This window comes from Cheilinus undulatus, linkage group 3, assembly GCF_018320785.1.
Source record: "Cheilinus undulatus linkage group 3, ASM1832078v1, whole genome shotgun sequence".
In the NCBI taxonomy this organism is placed as follows: domain Eukaryota; kingdom Metazoa; phylum Chordata; class Actinopteri; order Labriformes; family Labridae; genus Cheilinus; species Cheilinus undulatus.
Genome location: NC_054867.1, coordinates 4,129,151 through 4,148,665, shown reverse-complemented (window position 1 = coordinate 4,148,665; position 19,515 = coordinate 4,129,151). Strand labels below are relative to the sequence as shown.

The 19,515-nt window shown below is 41.3% G+C and overlaps 1 protein-coding gene across 1 annotated transcript in view; it reads left to right on the top strand.

Annotated features, from left to right (window-relative positions):
• Nucleotides 1-19,515, top strand: part of lhfpl4a (LHFPL tetraspan subfamily member 4a) — a 64,416-nt gene that overhangs the window by 24,755 nt on the left and 20,146 nt on the right. Inside the window, exon 2 of the mRNA XM_041783707.1 lies at nucleotides 17,682-17,918. Coding sequence (XP_041639641.1) covers nucleotides 17,682-17,918 — 237 coding nt within the window. The remainder of the gene's footprint in view (nucleotides 1-17,681; nucleotides 17,919-19,515) is intronic.

The window sequence follows — 19,515 nt, the reverse complement described above, 5'->3', positions numbered from 1 at the left end:
CAAAGTTTGGAGTTGAAAATATGACATAAAATACAAAATAGTTAGTTAGACTTGACTAGACTTGAAATTATGAATCTTAAAGATCAAAATATTATATAAGAAGTCAAAACTATGAGTTGAAATGCTCAAAGTATGGAATAAAAAGTAAAAATCCCAAGTTTGAGTCCTAATTGTGAGATGCAAAATTGGAAATATGAAATTAAAACACAAATGTATTTATTTTCCCACATTCCTGACTTGTTTTTGCTACTTCCTTTTTCAAATTTTATGACTTAACAAGGATATCTTAAATCATCAAAGATAAGTTTACATTTTTATACCTGAGGAAATCTGCAGACCTCATACTGATGGGTCAGTTATAACAGAAATAACATATAATCTTGCAGGCCGGATTTAACTGTTCCACGGGCCGGATTTGGCCCCCAGGTCTTGAGTTTGACATCCCTGATGTGTCCCCTCCTATCCCAGCTGACATGCTGTTACCTGTGCATCCTTGGCACCCCCGTGAGGTCATAGAGTTTTCTCCACGGCTGTGATTGTAGTTAAAAAAATAACACTAGATCCAGAAAACTTGGATCGGTTTGGGTTCTTTGCGAAAACCTGCAGGGAGAAAATATTTCCAGCACCATTTTAAATGTTATATGTAATGTATTTCATATTATTACCATTGTAAGCAGTGTAGTTCTGGGAGCAATAATCCCATTCATTTACTCCGTTCTCTGGATTTGATTATTAGCCATATCATCAAGAGTATCCGAGTAAGACTTACTATGAGCTACTCGAGAGTGAAATGAACATATATGCTCCTGTGGAAGGGAAAAATATCAATCTCAATTTCAGAACACATAGTTTATTCATGATCTAAACCAAACATACTACAATACCCACAACCCTTGAATGTCACAGTGAAGTCTCTGATGACGGGGTCACCAGGTGGAAATGTCTACCGAGCCTGAAGAAGGATGAAGGTCATCGACTATTAGGGATGACAATACATGTCGCCACAATATGAAAAGATAATTAGTCAAACCCTTGAAATTTTATGACATTATAATTTCAGATATAATCATTCCAAAAAGACAAATGTAGGAAAAAAGCACATAGCAACAAAGCTACCATTAACAGCGAATAAAATGAATCGCAATGGATTGTTGGATACGTAGTTCCTTCCTCCTTGTAAAGCAATACATATAAACACATTCTTGTACCTTTGCTTTTTTCCCTTTTCGAATACATTTTTGTGCTAAATCAAATGTTTCATGACCCTGAGTACTAAGGCGACCTGTCAGCTTGGTTGACGCATTTAAAGGATTTTACTAAATGTCTATGGGAGATTTAAATGGCAAAATTTGTTGCCAAAAAAGTGGGCAGGCACTGTTGAGCTCTATACTAACTAGCTGATAGGGGGCATATCGCCACCAAATCAAGAAGCAGGCATGCCTCCATCAATAAATGGATTCTCCCATTGTGCATGTACACTGAAACTGGGACAGTCGCAGTGACGTACTGGCAATCTAGAATTTGGGCAAATGCCAGAAGGGCCATGCAGCCGTGAGCCATTTGGGTCGCTCAGAATTTCTCAGTGCTCTACTGAAAAATAAGACAATATTACATTTTCATGTTAACGCTGAAATTTATAAAAGGTTTTTGATGAAGCCAAAGGCAGTTAAATTGTCTAATAGAGCTATAATCGTAGCTCAATGCAGCTCAGTGTAGCTCAAGAACCAATAAGTGCAACTTGACTAAAATATGCAGTAAGAGACCCCTTTATTATGGTCTTTATGTTTAGATTAATTCATCTAAAGAGTGGCTTTAATATATTAAAAAAAAAAAACTCCAAATTAATGAAATGTTTGATTTGCTGGGGACTATTTAGGCGTGTGGATTTAGACACATTCGGTGCTCTGTAGAGTATTTGGGGCAGCAGGACGGTGTGCGTCAGACTGAATCAAAATAACCCACACTGTGCATGAGTGTGCTCATGGTAATGAAGGAGCATGTCACTCAGTGCAGACTGTGGCCTTTCTGATGTGTCTGTACTAAAATCAAACTCTGAGGTCGTGCTAGCAGTCACTGAAAAGGTCAGATCTGTTCATGTTGTGTTCTGCAGTAACTGTAATGTTTAGATACATACAGTGTGTCTCAGTTTAAAGCATTTCTGCTGGGCTAGTTGGATGAATTATGCTGCTACATAAGCTTATTGGATAAACTTAATCTACACTATAATTTGCCAATCATGGTATAAGGAACTTAAGTGATGTTAAATCCCCTTTACATATGCTGAAGCGGAGCTATCTATGATACTTGGTCCTATGGATGGAAATCTGAACTCTAAGGTTTTATCTTTACTTCACCTTAAGCCATACATACACACTGCAGGAGTTTTCACCTTGAAAATAAATCATTACCAGCATTATTTTATTGTTGGGCAACAAAGAAGCTGTGAGAAACTAATTATCAGCTTTGTATTCACACAGAATACTTGTGGAGGAACAGTCATGTTGGCAAAAGCTGCTACATCACAGCACTAGCAGGACGAGAGAGACAAGAGCAGTATGTTTCAAACAGAGTGGCCCATAGCGATTACGTACAGGAAAGCACAATTTTAGTTCAACATTTTTAGCATGTATTTCCCATGGAGATTATCCAGAGAACGGGCGCTCAGAGACAGACAGGAGGAGGACGTGGAGCAGCACGACACCTACAGCAGGTGGGGAGGAGGCAGAGACGGCAAGGCAAAAGCGGGGCAAATAAGCTGGGCTGCAGGCTAGGCTAAGAGCTGCCCCACACAAACCTGTCGTACTGCAAATCTTTCTCCCGGTTGCCCACTCCCTCACCAGCAGGATTGATGACGTGAGGCTGTGGATTTCTAACCACCGCTTGGTCCACTGTGTTTGCTGCTACAGAGGAGACTGCCAAACGTAATTTCGTTGCATTTTCAGAATGCAGTGAGAATAAACAACTATCAATCTATCTATCTGTCTATCTATCTATCTATCTATCTATCTATCTATCTATCTATCTATCTATCTATCGTCTATCTATCCATCTATCTATCTATCTATCCATCTATCTATCTATCTATCCGTCTATCTATCCATCTATCCATCTATCTATCCATCTATCCATCACCACCAATAGGGAGGCCTTTTTAGAGAAAAAAAAACCCAAAACACTTCAGTTTTCAATAAAGGGCTTGTTTTAGCCCACAATGTTTTTTGTGTTGTTTTTTTTCTTTTTTTCCCCCCATTTTTACCTAAAACTTGCCACACAGTGCAAAGCTGAGAAGAAAAACATACTCAAACGTGATTCAGAAGTGCTGAAATGTTTTACATTAGATAAGGATGACTCAAGCTCTCCTGATCCAGAGGCAGTCCAGGTGTTTGGATCTTAATTTGTCCTCAGCGAATCTTTGCCAGTTTCATGCCTGTACCTCCATCTGTGGACCCCTAATCAGATCGTGGTTTAAATGCTGGATGTAAACAGAGCTGAGGAAGCTTGGCACGTTGACCTGAGCACAGACTTATGTGGTTTGGTATCTGTGTCCTGTTTGATCTGTTGGAACTGCTGTCATTTATTTCTTGGCCTGTCCTGAAATCAGTAGACTCACCGACCCTCTGATGGACTGCTTTAGTGTCTCTTTATTTTGTGTCGCCATCTTGCAGTCTGGGAATTTAAGGCAGATATGTATTTTAGTTACACCAGCCCCCCCACACCCCCACCCCTCTGTCTCATAGGTCCAGCCAGTTGCCACAGCAACCCTGCCTCCCCTTTCCCTCCCCTCATCCCTCCATCTCCTCACCCCTGTAGCCCTCTGCTCTCTCTCTCTGTCTCTCTTTCACTGTCTTCTCTTCATCTCTTTCTGTCAGGATTGTTTTACATCCAGCAGGCTCCATCCTCCTCTCCCTTTTGTCTCCCTCTCCTCCTTTATTTCTTCCCTTTTTTTGCTCTTTATTGGATTGTGACATGAATCCAATGTTAAGAAATCCAGACCATTATGCGTGCTGTGTCTATATGTGTACTCATTCATGTTGAATCAGTGCAGCGCTGACAGCTGTGGGAGCGCTGCTCAGGGATAATTGGGCGTATCGACCGATGCTGCATGTGTCACTTATTGAGGAGTCAAACATGCATGCAGATAACATTCAAACACGCACATGCATGACTCCTCCACTCAGATCAGCACATTCTTCGCTTGGACACAAAAACACACCTAATGGCCCTGAGGCTGCATCTGTGCTAACACTTTTTTCATTTAAGCCAAGTTGATGGCGTCCACAGTCCCCTGCTGTAGTAAATCTTCCTGAACCGACTTTTTAAAGCACAGATGACCTCATTTTAAGTTGATGTCTTTTTTATGCAGTCACAGTCACTGTGATCCTAAAAAAAGATGATTTATTGTGCTAGTCTGAATAAAGCAGGCTTTAAATTAGCATGAACATGCTCTTCTGACTAAAATCTGATTTTTTAAATTCCTTGAATCCACATGTGGAGCCTGGTCCACTAAAAATAAATTCCACCCTCTAATGACACCATGATTTGTGCTGAATTAGCACCTGCTATCTTTGCATTTTTACACCTTATCATAAGAGAATTTGCACTAATTATATGCCAGCGCTAACACGTCCACAAAGTTTTGTATCTAAGCTCAATATGCATCTGATTGAAACTAGCTAAACTAACTACTATAGTAAATCTGTGGCTTTGCACCAACATCTCAGGTGTCATGATGACATGACTAATAAAAGAGAACTACAATTACCATTTAAAATACAACCATTTACTTGCATTTTTGTTTGAGATAAATTAGTACATGTATGGCGTTTAAATGAAGAAATAATAAACAAACTAGTGTTTTTTTTTACTTATTTGTGGTTTGTAAATCAGAGTGTCTGAAATCACTGAGCAATAATATTTATAAACTGCAGTAGAGCCCAGCAGACAAACACATCAGGTAGAATATAACTTGTGCTGTTTAGTGAATGATCAGGTGTGCTGTTACCCCGAGGTAGCTGAAGTTGCTGACTGATGTCCAGTGGTCTCTCGTCAGTGTAATGAATGTAGCTCGGGCCAGCTGCTCCACTTTAGTTGCCTTTTTAGCTGTCATACAGCTCACAGATTCTTGTGACAGTAGTTCTCGTAGGTGTTCTGTGGTACGGGTCATCTGAGGGGACTCGGATGATGTCTTGAAGCCCCTCGTCGTCAACAATGTTGATGGTCTGCAGTCTCTGGGGACCCATTAACGATAGTTAGCTTAGATGTTGTCGTTTTGGGGACAAATGCTGGACTGCGCCAGTGTAGCTAGTCCCGTGTTGTTGTTAGCGTCTTTGCTAACATTAGCAAAGATGTGTTTTGCCCGAAGGTGGTACTTCAGACTCGTTGTGCTTCAGTGTAAAGACAGTTCATCACCACAGTATGTACACACAACTTTTGTTTTATTCAGACTTCCATTACGCAGCTTTTTAAATCGAAATTTGCTGTGAAGCAGACCTGGGTCTGTCTCCTCACTCATCACTGCTGGCTGCGTTTGACCCACCTTTAACTTTTTCACCCCAGGGACGTAAACATCAGCGCAGGAGGACTACGGGAGCAAGTTGTGGTCAAACTTAGACATATGATTAAATTGTGTTATTTTTTTAACGTATTAAGTTTTCTGGATTAATCATGAGCGTTAACGCGTTTATATTAACAGGCCTAATGTATATACATATATGTGCTACCTGAGGGCCTGAAGACCAGAAGCATCCAGTACTGACCTTGAGCCTTGCCGCTTGTGCACAGAGATTTCTCCAGATTCTCTGAACCTTTTTGATGACATTTTGGACTGTAGATGGTGGGACATTCAAAGTCTGTGTGTTTTTTTCACAGATTGGCGAGCCTCTGCCCATCTTTACTTCTAAGAGACTCTGCCTCCTTTTCATTGTATATTGGGACAATGACAGAAGTCCAGCTAAATGGTTCTAATGAGTCCTTAACCTTCGCTCAGCTTAATCCTGCATGTAGACATGCTTCCTTTTTTCAGAGACTAACAGGGTGAAAGAGCCCAGGGCTTAGAAGAGAGTGCCCAAACTAATGATTTATGAAGAAATGTACAAGTGGATCTTACAGCTATCAGGAAAGTGAAAAAAAAAAAACTCTTGAAACTTAAAAAGTCTCAAACTTAAAATTTTTGTCGTTAGAATAAGTTCTACACAGCTTTAAAAACATATGAATATCCATTATTTTGTCATCACATATACAAAAGAACATACATCTGTTTAGGTGCAAATAATAGCTAATATATTGGATAGGTGTCCATGGTTATGTTGGCTGAAAACATGCCTGTTATTTTTCACACGTTATTGTTTGTGTTTAGGACGGTGTGAACGTGTCTGCTGTGTTGTTTAGTTTTGATTTGTCACATTCAGCTAAGTCATCTGCTCCACCTCCTCACAAGCTGTCTGAGTAAGTGTTAATTATTGCCTTTAAAAAGGCAGAAAACTCTGAGGCATGTTAGAACTGCTTCTCTTAGAAAAGACAGAAAAGAGAAGACTCAACAAGAAGACCTGAAATGTGGAGATGTTCCCTTTGAAGTAAAGATGGCACAAAGAAAGGCCAAAGGTTCCTGACAGTCCTTTTGTAACATCACATCTTGTGTGATTTTTGCTCAGCTATTGCAGCCACTGATGAGTGCATGTTCACATCACAGTGGAAGTCGTCCTTGTTCTCTATCTCTGTGCTGGGAAGAAATCTGACACAAAGAAAAGCTAAGTCCACTTTCACATACATTCAACACTCACAGAGTCTTTATTTTTAAACTTTTGTTTCCTGACAAACTTCAGCAGATCTGCTTTACCTTTGAGTGCAGGTTTGCAGGTGATATATTTATTATTCTGGCATTGAAAAGCTTGATTGTTTCTCCTTTAACGACTGATTTTTGCTTCTGTTTAGTGAAGAGTGCTGACAGAGAGTAGAATAACTGTGACACAGCTAAGAATAGTTACAGAAACCCAGTATTAAATAGGCACCAGCCTAAATTATTAAAGCAGCATTATGAAACAAATCCTTAAATAACCACACTAAGATCATTTGCGGCAACACTGATTTGGGATGGGGATAAGGCTGGCTCTTTCACTCCATCTTCAGGTCCAGAAGATCTGTTCCTGTGTTATGTAGCTTGGGTTGTGTGGGTACAACGTCACTGTAGACAAATGCAAACATGTCCCCTGCAGTGGTTCTCAACTGGTGGGTCAAAAACTGAAAATGGGTTGCAGAGCAATTTTCAGTTGGTTGCAGATGTATACCTGGAAAAATGCTACAGCAAAAATCCCAACTGATTGAATGGGCCTTTTTTTTTACCAATATCCTCCCAAGATTTTTTCTTAGTTTTGTTCTGAAGACAGGATGTAAGCTGAGCCTATGGAATTCATGATGTGCTGAACTGTTCAAGCCTGTGTTCTCAAGCTGATGAATGCCGTTAACCTGACACATCAGACTGTTTCATACATCTACTGCATGAATATATTTCATATTCATCTGGGAAAGCTCCCATAGAAAGAATCTGGGAAGAGCAGGACTTTCCAAGATTGCCAAATGCAGACCAGTAGTAGAGTGGAAACATGTTTTCCATCATAAAAAGCTTTCAGTGTTGCTCTCTGTCCTTGTTTTACTCAAGACACATTGTCCAGTTCTGTCATAACTGCAACTGTGGCTGTGCTAATCATTCCACTTGCAGCTACCCACTCGCACAACAACTAACCCTTTTCCCAGTAACTCGCAAACTCATGCAGAAGCAGGTCAGCAAAAGAGCAAAAACATCTGTCCCATTATGAAAGGCTTTGAGTGTTGTTTTAATTCTTTATTTCTAACAGAACATGGTCCAGTCTGAACTAATCGCCACTGTGTAGGCAGCCACAGCATTTAGCGAGTACAAATCCCATCTGTAGCTACCGCCTTGTTCTCCTCAAATTATGCTGGTTGGTCAGAAAAGTGTTTGGTTCGGCACAAGTGCTGTGGATCAGAGCTTTTCAAGATAGATTTGCCTAATAGAAGAGATATAGTCTGGCAAATTCATCTCCTTTGCATGGTTAGAATGCCAGGTGCTTGTAAGCTGAAAGTACATGCGATTTCTCCTAATTAGCATAGATAAACGCTCCTTTTATGCCCATGTCCTGCCTCTGGCAGTGAAGTACTGTGAGCAGTGTTTTAGCACCTCCTAGTGGTTGTTAAATTAAAACAGGAAGTAAGTTAGTAAACAGGAAGTTGTTACACAAGGAGGCTGCCATTTTTCTCTACATGCAGACTGAGGAGCAGACGCGTGTCTCATCTGCTGCCATCCTTTTGTTTATCATCATCTGTAAGTTTTTTACCTTATGTTAATTCATATTCTGATGATATTTGATGACATTTGTGATGAAATGTTTAAATTGTTTGGACATGTTACTGTTAGAAATGTGGCATGCAGGTGGAACACACATTGGTTATAGATGACAGAATGCTGTGAGAGCAATATTTGATTTTAAGTGAGTTCATTGCAATTTAAAAAGGAATTCATTGAAGTGACACATTAGTTTAAGATTCATTTTGTATGAAGCAGTAAGCTAAAGCTACTTTGTCACTCATTGTTTTCTTATTTCATGTCTTTACAGTTTCACTCTTGCTCCATGAATGCATCCACAATGGCATCTCATTAAAGGGCAAAACTAAGATGAATCCGGACTCTACTGCATTCATTGAAAGGAGTTTGGCTTGCTGTTAATTTGTGTCACCACACAATGAGAACAGTACAGCCCATATAAGGGCATGAGACTGCAGGGCAGTGTGCAAACACAGAAGGCAAACTGACATGAAAGAAGTAGCAAGATGCCAATAATGTCCAAATCAAATTAAACCATCAAATCGATTGCAGTACTTCAACAGTTCTAAATTGGATGTAATGCTACTTTTTCTTCAGAGTATGATTTGCAAAAACAAACATAATTCTAAAATCTGACACATCATTTACATATATTAAATTCCCATGTGTTGATATGTTTCTGTTGTTAAAATAAATGTCAAATGTTAAGCCACATCCATTTCCTGAGAGGGGCGTGGTCAGGGGTGGAGTCGCACAGCATGCACGTACATGATCATGCATGTTTTGGGGACCTCTGAGACCAATATAAACTCATTTAAACTGAGTCACACCTGGCTGTGTGAGTAGGACTAAGTTGATTACGCAGAAATTCACTTTACTGCTGGCCATGTTATCCCTACATGGCAAAGCTTCATTAAGATTGTAGATATCATCTCTCTTAGTCATCTTCTAATGATTTTTTTAACTTGAGAAATGCAATCTGTGTTAGGTATAACCTCTTTTTTCTATATGAAGAATTCAAATGCTGTCTTCAGGGTGAAAGTCCAGCCCTTTTCAAACCAGTCAATGCCTTAGAAGCCATCATTATCTAATGTTGGCTGTTCTTCGTTAGTGTTACATGAAACGGTGTCTGTTCAAGCACGACATTTGGGCTTTTTAATTGCTCACTATTAATTAACATAAATGGATTTCTCCTCAAATAAACGTGCTTGATAAGATTTTTCCGTTCATTTTTATAGAAGTCCAAACTGAAATGTTGTCCAGCCAGGCACACAGCCCTGCTGCTCTAGCTCTCTGTCTGTGAGGCTACCCAGGTCCAGGATGCTGCTGCAGGGAAAGGAAAGGAGAGCAATCAGCCAGCAGATATCAACTGTGCCAATTTACTCTGGCTCTGCTCCCATGAGCCACTCCCACGCATCTCTCCCCTGCAGATGATCCTCACCCACATCCCACTACCACAGTCTGATATCAGCACCAGCGGATTTAAAATGAGTTTCAGTAACAGAGAAATATTACAGTCCTTTTCCACCTTTGAATACAGTCACCTGTGGTCTAAATTAAGCCTCTGTGTCGTGCTTTGATTATGTTTAATATATATCAAGTACCAGAGGAGGTTTCTGACCCTGTTTAAACCAGCTGCAAATGCACTTTCTGAGAACAATTGGTTTAGGTTTGGGGTTTTTATATGCAGTTAAGCTCACACAGCTGCACACCTCCATAGCAACTCATCAGTATTTCCATTGAAGAAACATGGCTGACGGCGGCAACAACAGTAGATAGAGACAGATGTAGAGCGTTTTACCCATCGTACTACGTGAATTAAACAAGTCTGTATGCAAGCCAGCTGCAAACCCTGCTAGCTCTAACGAAGAAAACACACAAAACATGCTGGCATTTTAAAACATGTACAATTTCCTCATCAGCAGATGTTGGTACCACCTCATCTATCAGGAGGAGTTTGCTGGCCTGTCCTGTGTTGTACAGCCATAGGGTAATGAAGCAGTCAGACAAATTTTACCCAACTGCTGAAGGGGCATTTCTGTTGAAAATAAAGTCCAGACAGTTTACTTTTAGGTCTTTTAAATCTGGAGAGTGATGCAAAGACTCACACGGGTCTTGTAGCCAATAGAGTAGCTTCTCTGCTGAGCTTTCCTGGTTCACATCACCGACCTTACCTGTGCTTGAAGGAAAATAATTGTAGACCATGGATAAAGTTTAGCTGTAACACAGTTTCCTAACAGCATGTGAGTGTCAGATATTGCATCACATTGCACAGTATCACACGCTTGCAGTCCACACTGGAACCTTCAGATACTCACTCCTCTGCCCTGTGAATTTCAGTTTTTCCTTGTAAAAAACATCTAGAGCTTTTATGTTGAAGGTGAAGACACAGACACATGGCCCCTTCGTACTGACAAGCTTGAATAGTTTTGTGCATGTGTTGACACAAGCCAGAGTACAATACATGTCAACTTGGAAATGAATGCTATTAATGCCCAGTAGGGGTGTAATATATTTGTATTTGTTCCCAACGGTCGTGATTCTGTGCATGTAGTCCCAAGCCGAATATGTCTGAACCATTAATAAAAGCAAACAAATGTGACAAGGATTTATGTGCCAGTATAGAAATCAGTAACGTCTATAAGTGTTAGACAACCAACAAAGAAAAGGAAGAAGCCAGCCAAACAAAACATGAAGAAGAAAAGTTAGCTACCTACCACAGCAAGACAGGCAACAACCGACAACAGGCAATAAGCTGCACTAATGATCGTTCAAGACAATACTAATAATAATACTAATAATAATGAGTGGCTGCATGCGGCACACAGGGTTAGCACTATTGCCTCACAGCAAGAAGGTACCTGGTTTGCTTCCTGGTCAGGGCCTTTCTGTGCAGAGTTTGCATGTTCTCCCCGTGCATGCGTGGGTTCTCTCCAGATAACTCCGGCTTGCTCCCACCACCAAAGACTTGCTCATTAGGTTGGCCGTAGGTGTGAGTGTGAGCATGCCTGGTTGTCTGTCTCTAAATATCAGCCCTGTGATTGACTTCAATTGTATCCCACCTCTGGCCCGATGACAGCTGGGATAGGCTCCAGCCCAAGCAAACCCCCAACGGGATAAGCAGTATAGAAAATGGATGGATGGATGTTCCTTCCTATACAGATGAACCAAACCCATATCTGTGAACCGTTATATCCCTCACGCACAACTATCTCCAATTTATAAACAAGCTAACAACCTCTGCAGAGTGGGCAAAGTGAAAGTGTCCTTTCATCCACCTGTTTCCTTGTTCCTCGCCCACCTCAACACAACCGCAGAGAGGAAAATTGAAACAGGGTGACGATGCCACCTACAGCCCACTTGGCTTTCATGTGGAGTATTCTGCCAACTTTAACTAGGCCTTCATGTCTTTTGCACTGAGGAGAGGTTTTCATCTAACCACTCTGCCATAAAGTCCAGATCAGTGGAGGGCTGCAGTGATGGTAGTCCTTTTGGAACTTTGTACTGTCTCCACACAGGAGCTCAGCCAGAGTGACCACCAGGCTCTTGGTTGCCTCACTAAGGCCCTGCTCCCCTTATGGCTCAGTTTGGCTGGGAGACCAGCTCTTGGAAGAGTCCTGGTTGAGCCAAACTTCTTCCATTGGAGAATTATGGAGGCCACTGTGCTCTTGTGAACGTTCAGTGCAGCAGAAATTGCATTGTCAGCTGTGAGGCCTTCTATTGAGAGGTGTGTGTCAACAAAACATGATGAATCAGTAATTCTATACATTTTTATAGTCTTCAACGACAACTTCCAGCCCTTTTCATTCTAATCTAATGAAGTGCTATGGCTTGGTCAGTCATACCTTGTGTATTTTTGTTAACTGGCACACAGAAAGCCGGCATATATTACCTTTCAGAGCAGACAGGTGGTCAGCTGTATTGATATCATACAGTGATGCAGAAAGCATGGGTGTTGAGTTATGTTCTAAATCTGAGTGAGAATGTACACCTATTGAGCAGAGATAATGGGCTTATGTTTCCTTGGCCATAGGCTAGTACAGTAAGAAGTTTATTTTCACTGTAGAGAGTAAATCTGAAGTATAGTCTAAACTGTGTGAGGAGAGAGTCAAGTGAGTGGAAAAGACGCTACAAAGTACCTCTGCAAAGTATTCTGTCTAAAAATGGGATCAAGTCAGTCACAGTTTGCCTCTCACATGAGTGAACCAACACACAGTCTAACACTAACACAATCCTAAACCCACTTTCCTGCTTTTGCACACATGCAAAGAGAAGTGTGAGCTGCCTGGCAGTGCAGGCGTCCCAGCCTGCCTGACACAGATTTAAACGAAGCTCCATGAATTATTGAGAGTGAGTCTTGTTCACCTCTGTCTGACAGGCAGGGCTAAAAGAAAACCACAGGGGAACATAAACTCTTCATACCACACTAAAACTGTTGTGGCTGCTTTCAAACCACACTGAAAATCTATGTGTGGGGTTTTTAACGTTCGAGTTGACAAATGAGGCGGCAGAGTTCAGAGTTCTGCATTCTGTTTGCAAGCAAAGGGAGGACCTGGTTTGGTACTTCATGTTAATACAACTGCTGCAACAACTGCAACTATATGTAACTTTTACACCTCAAAAAAGTAGATTCAAAGTCAGAATAACAGTACAATCAGTTTCAACAGGAAGAATAGTGTCCACCCTTTTCCACAGAGCGCCCTGGTCGCCTGCTTTAAGGACTTTGGCAATTGCTACATTTATTTTGTCTCTACAAAAGCTGAGGCTAAGAGAAGGAGAAGCTGCTGAATCTAGGAGAGAAAAAAGAGCGACAAGCAGGAAGCCAGACGAGAGAAAATACTGGACTGGTTTTTACATGTTGGCGAGATCTTTGTGAAACAGTGGGCTGCACGTTGGAAGCCAAGCTTGCTATGATGCCCCTTTACGGCTGCAAACTAGGAGCATTACTGCCCAGCAGGCAGGTATCATGTCAGCTGAATACAGATCCCTACAGATATTATTTGTCGCAGATAGTAACTTAATGTCAGGCTGTATTGTTACAGGTGTTATCACTGTCTAATCATGCAAAGCAGATGGACTGGCCAGATTCCACGTCTGTCATCAGGCAGATCCGTCTTGCAAAGCTCCAATCTGAAATCATTGTGCTGGGTCTGAGAACAGACCTGGTGACAGACCTGAGGAGAATGATTCAGTGGCTATGGGCAGGGTTTAGTTGAAGGGAAGCCTATAGCATTGTATGGGCTCCTTCCCAGATGAATACGAAATACAGTATATCCTATGCCAGTGGTTCTCAAATGGTGTGCAAGTCTATATTTACAATAATTAATTTCCTATTTATGAAATGAATCTTATGAACTGGCCTCATTTCTGGGTGTTAAATCTGCAGCCATTATCTCCAACTGTTGATAGTTAAGGGGGAGGGGTCACTCCTCTATTTACTCTGTGGTGCTGAGGATTTTACCTCATGCTGCTGTGAGAGCTCAGCTGAGTGTAAAAAATACTAAATGAAAATAAATTATAGACAAGTAAAAGGAGCGACCAGTGCATGCCCAATGGAACGGAGCAGAAGTAAAAAGTACTCTGCTCAATAACTACTCTCAGAAGTAGGATTTTTTTTAAAAACTACTCAAGTAAATGTAAAGGAGTAAAAGTAACGTGTTACTACCCACCTTTGGGTAAATCTTAAGAAAACAGACAGGACAGCAGGGAGATGCAGCCAACATGAAACCTGCGGCAGCTTGAGCTGGACCCACACAGTATTACTGTGTGTGTTCTACATCAGTGTGGTTTCACTCAATGTATCAGTTCATTAACTTTTGCAGTTATCCCAAACCTCATATGAAAATGTGGAAGTCTAGATCACAAAGTGTTGGAGGTCAAGCAGAGCAACCTTCCCCTCATATACCCCGGCTGTAATAAGCCTGAATGATTTTTGTTTTCTCATCACATGCCAACCAATCAGAGCCCATTCTCACAACAAGCCGATAAATTTAACACAACTTCTCTCTTATTGATCCCTTCTGCTGCTCACACTACACTGCTGGCATGTCTTTGATTCCACCAGCCCAAGGTCAACCTAGTCAGTCTGACTGCAATAACTTGTATTGTTTTCCATGGTTAAGTGCCATACAGTGTTTATGTAATGCCATTATTTCACACTGCAGGTTTGCAGGATTTGCATCAGGCTGCATGCACATCACCTCCTTAGGATCCCTCCTGCTCACTTTCTCAGACTGAAGGGATTTCCTCTCCTTCATTTTCCTTATATCGGCTGAATAATACTATCCTGTATGTCCCTGCTTACACTGAGTCTCTACATGAGCTGGCTTTAACTCGCTCTGCTTACAGTAGCAGCAGTCTAGTAAATGAGGCATTCAGGGACCCATCTGTCAAGGCCAGGCTGTCCTCAGCTGGACCCTGGACACACCAGGGGAACACTGAGGCCTTATGGGAGAGAGCTGACTGCCAACATCCTTACAGCCTCATCAGCCCTATATTTACATCGTGTTTGAACAAGTTTCTCTTGGTGGTGAGGCCACTAAAAAACAAAACTGTAAACTATACTTGACAGAAATGAACCAAGGATAATTTGTTGACTAATGAGCTTCAGGAATTTTGCTAGTGAAATTTTTAATCATCTGACAGAGCAGAGCTGCTTGCCTGCTAGTACTTCTTGTATTTTTAGGGAATGTTCCACTATTAGAGGAGCATATTACCTTATATTTCTTGTTTTGACAGATATCAGCAGAAATAATGGCATTTAATGATTGCCTGTCATTTGACAGTTGCATCAATTTGAGAATGCAAAGATAGCAAGCAAAATGTTGTAGCTGACAGTAAGGTTTTCTACTAATTAATTCTAATTAATTTCTACTAATTATTCAGTACTCCGATTTTTTTTATCTACTGCCTTTTTATTTAAAAAAACAACATTTATTTCATTAAAATTCATCAGAATTTGTTTTATAGCAGCTTAAGCGCTGAAAAAAGTAACTTCTTATTGATTTTGCCACTGAATAGGTATTTAAGAGGTTCATATCAAAGTTTATTTCTCAAGCTCATCAGCTGGCGGCCAGCTAAGCATGCTAATGGCTACACTGGCTATGCTTTGCTGCTCCCTCTGCAAGCTGCTTTTTGCAACCCTCCTCCACCCCAGCTCCTCCTCTATGCTATATCCGACTTAATCAGTGCCACTCTGTTGTTACTGATGCCTGCTCTGCCCTGGGTTCATTGCTGCTCCTCTCCTTGCCTCTGGCTTTCCTTGTAAGCACAGGAAGAGAGGAATGTGTGCTGTCACTGCTTGATGCTTTCCACATAGACTTGTGGAGGAGCAGGCAGATCCCAAACAGTTAAATATGAATAACAGCAATGACAGTAAAATTAATAACTACTAATAGAGAGGGGGAAGTGTAACCACAAATCATGTGTGTTCTTGACAAAGTGGCCCTGACCAAAATGCATGCAAGTGATTTTTTGCTGTGGCTGCACAGTGGAGCAGTGGTAGCGCTGTCACCTCACCATCAGAAAGTATCTGGTTTGAATTCCTGTTGAACAGGCCTTTTTTATGGGATTTGCCTGTTCTCTCTGTGCATGCATGGCTTCCCTCGAGGCACTCTGGCTTCCTCCCACAGACCAAAAAACACACCGCTAGGTTAATTGGTGACAACCATTCCAGGGTGTACTCAGCCTCTTTACCAATGACACCTGGGATCAGCTCTAGCCTCCTGTGACCCCAAACAGGATTAGTCTCATAGATAATGGATGAATGGATGGACTTTGTACTGATTTAAAGTTAGTGTGATAGAGACCTAAATGATGTGTTCACTTATGTTTCTTTAATGTTGATTTACTGTGGTCAAACCACATACTAGGGGATTATTGATGCCAAAAATAAAATGAGTAAAAGAAACATGAGTGTTGGGGTCACAAGACATAAAAGTCATGCCCACTGTCTGTATCCAAAACAGCTTTAATGCTCTGATGGAAATCAGGATGATTGTTTAGCGCTGTACCATAAACTAGAGTGCATTTCTCACACATTTTGACATAATGAGTTGGGCTAATGAAAACAAAAAGTGGCTGGCAAAAGTAGAGTGTGGGAAAGAAAAAAACAACATCAAGTGTTTTTACAATGGAGCTAGCCCTCTTGTTTCAGCACCATGGACAGAGATGGCACCCACTGAGCTGTCTACAACAGGGAAAGTTTATTTCCAGCTCTGTAACTTTGCTGTGTTCATATTTTCAGCATGTTTACATCATACTTGAACCCCTAAACCTACATCAGGAAGACAGTCGTTGCCCTGGCTTATACAGTGCTTAAAAAACTATTTCTAAATAAACATTTACCCTTTTAAAATGGCTGACCTAATTCAACAGAGGTTCAGCCAACTGGTACTTTCAGTCTTGTGATCAGTGAAATGGGGATCACCTGAGTGTAGTGAAGAGACTGTAGTATAATGACACCTAAGTCAGAAAGGTCCAGTCACTGAACATCCCCCAGAGTTCAGTTAAATCCATCATGAATCCATCCAATGAGGAACTTTCAGCTTGAGTTGGTTGAGTAGTGGAAAAAGTTATCACTGATAATCGCTGACTAATGTTTAAAATGCCATGTATTACACCTTTGAGCCACCCCCTTTTAGCCCAGCTTAGAAAGAGATCAATGTCTGGGATAAAACAATAAGTCAAAGTAGATTTGTAGGTGGCATGCTCGGTAAAAGTCCTGTTTATTTGATACATCTATTCATTCCAAGCATCTCCTGACACCCCCCCCCCCCCAGAATTGTATTTCTTACTCCTTCATGTTTGCTTGTTCAGTCTCTTTATTCCTGTCTCTTTGTCGGTTCAAAGCCCACCCCCTCTACTGAAGGACAGGAAGGAGAAATAGAGGGACTACAGATTGAGCTATAAGGCAGATACTGGTATTGCCACAACGGACATACAATCCAGAGTGAAATAGAAAACCAATTTTCCATCCTTTCTCCTCTTCCTCTGCTTTTTCCTCTCACTTTCATCTTGTTACTGTCATGTGATGCTCTGTTTTACGCGTAAATCTATTTTCTCTCCACTGGCCTTACCATCCCCCTGACTTTCAATCTTGCTTTCTTGTACGACTCAACCCTCTTCCTGTATTGATTTCCTTTCATGTGCTGTTTTTCACTTGAACATAACCCTGTCTCCTTGACCGATTGCTCTGTGTGTTATTACATATGCCAACAAAATCCAATATCACACAAACCTAATGCCATTATGTTGTTCTCTGTGATCACCGTATCCATCAATCCTCTGACATTTTTTATTCTGTCGTCCCCTCCTTCTTCTGTCTCCTCCTCTTTCTTCCCTGCAGCCGTGTGCCTGGTTCTCGGCTGTGTCATCTTTCCAAACGGCTGGGATGCAGAGATCATCCGGGACATGTGTGGAGAGGACACGGGGAGGTACACCCTGGGTAACTGCTCGGTGCGCTGGGCCTACATCCTGGCCATCATCGGCATCCTGGACGCCCTCATCCTCTCCTTCCTGGCCTTTGTGCTCGGCAACCGGCAGAGTGACTTCCTGCAGGAGGAGCTGAGGGCAGAAAATAAAGGTGAGACACAGAGGAAATAAATGATTGCAGAGGCAACTGAGTAATAGAAAGGAGCCGAAAAAAGTTTAATGCCAGGGCTGAAAAAGTGCAAGGGCATTGTACATATTTCCGTACAAGGCACTACCGCAACTCTTCTCAGTTTTGGTCAAAAAATACATCTATCATGACAGTGCTGTGATCTTGAACACAACAATGACCATATTGGAGGAGCAGAAGAAAGAGTAAGAACCCACTGTAGATAGTTCAAAGCTGTCCCCCTCTGGTCTCTCCAACAACAAATCTTAACATGTAATTAAAATATGTTCATATGGTATATGGCATATTTTCCATACTGGTGTTTTGGTGGTCAATGTCTGGAGGAATTGTGGGCAGAAGTGTGTATTCAGCACTATAGCTGTCAATACATGGAACATCTTTTTAACCATCCACTCTGGGACGGGGCTGGACATAACAAACTGCGTGGGGGCTTGGACCTCGCTGTGGGGGCCAGGGGTCCTCCCAAGGGACATTTTATACAATTTTTATGTTATTTTAAATATTATTTTCCCTTTTTACATCTACAATGCATGCCTAAATCATTACAAGCTTGCACAATTGCCTTAGAGGATGACGCTCCAAGTAATTGTCTAGATTTGCCTAGTGCTAAATTTGGCCAATGATCTTGACATCACCTTGTAGTATTAGCCCAAGCAGTCAGACGCAAAGGTGATACCAAAAGGAGCAACAGGTCCCATGTTCCCCAATGGAAGATCAGAAAACAAGAGTAGAGTCAAAGCAGATGGATTCGCTCGTTTCCATGTTTCTCACTAGTAAATCTATCTTGCAAAGCTCCTGTCTGAACCGTTTTGGCCTGGTTAGAAAGTGACAGGACCAATCAGCATCGAGGGGCAGTACTTTCAGGTGTGACAGAGTTGTGACGTAAACAAGCAAGCAAGAGGTCAGTGCAAGAGTCGGAAGAGCTTAGCGTGGATGCTGCTATAGCGTCAGTTTTATCAGAACTTGACGACATTTATTCGTTGAAACAACAAAGAACAGCAGTGAGTTGCTGTTTTCTTTTTTTCTAAAACGAGAAAAGTTGTGTACTCCAGTCGCCATGGTTCGCATTATGCAGTTCTCTATGGAGTTTACTCTTTAATAGCGGCCGCAATGTCACTTGTTTTGTGTTCTGATTGGCCTGTAAAGATGTGACAGACAGAACGTTCATCCAATCCCAAGGGATTTTTTCTAAAGGCTCTGCCCTTTCCCAAACACTGTCTATGGGAGGTTTATCATCTACCTGGGGTGTCAGGTTAACCGTAAGATGGATAAGCACCATCTGAAACGCATGTGATATTTGATTTTATTCAGATTTTACTGAAAATTACACAAAAATCTGCACAGCTACAAGGTAAAAAAAAAAAGGCTTACCCAGTAAGTTTTGACAACTTTTGACACTAGAGATTTAACACTCTGTGTATAAACACAGTCTATGTTTGATACCTGAGGTTGGAGTCGCTGTTTAACTGAAAACACATCTTTAAAACAAAGTGCAATTTGTTTGTAATGTGGTGTTACAGTTTAAAGAGTGACCATGTTAGCTGGTGTCATGTTAGCTGAA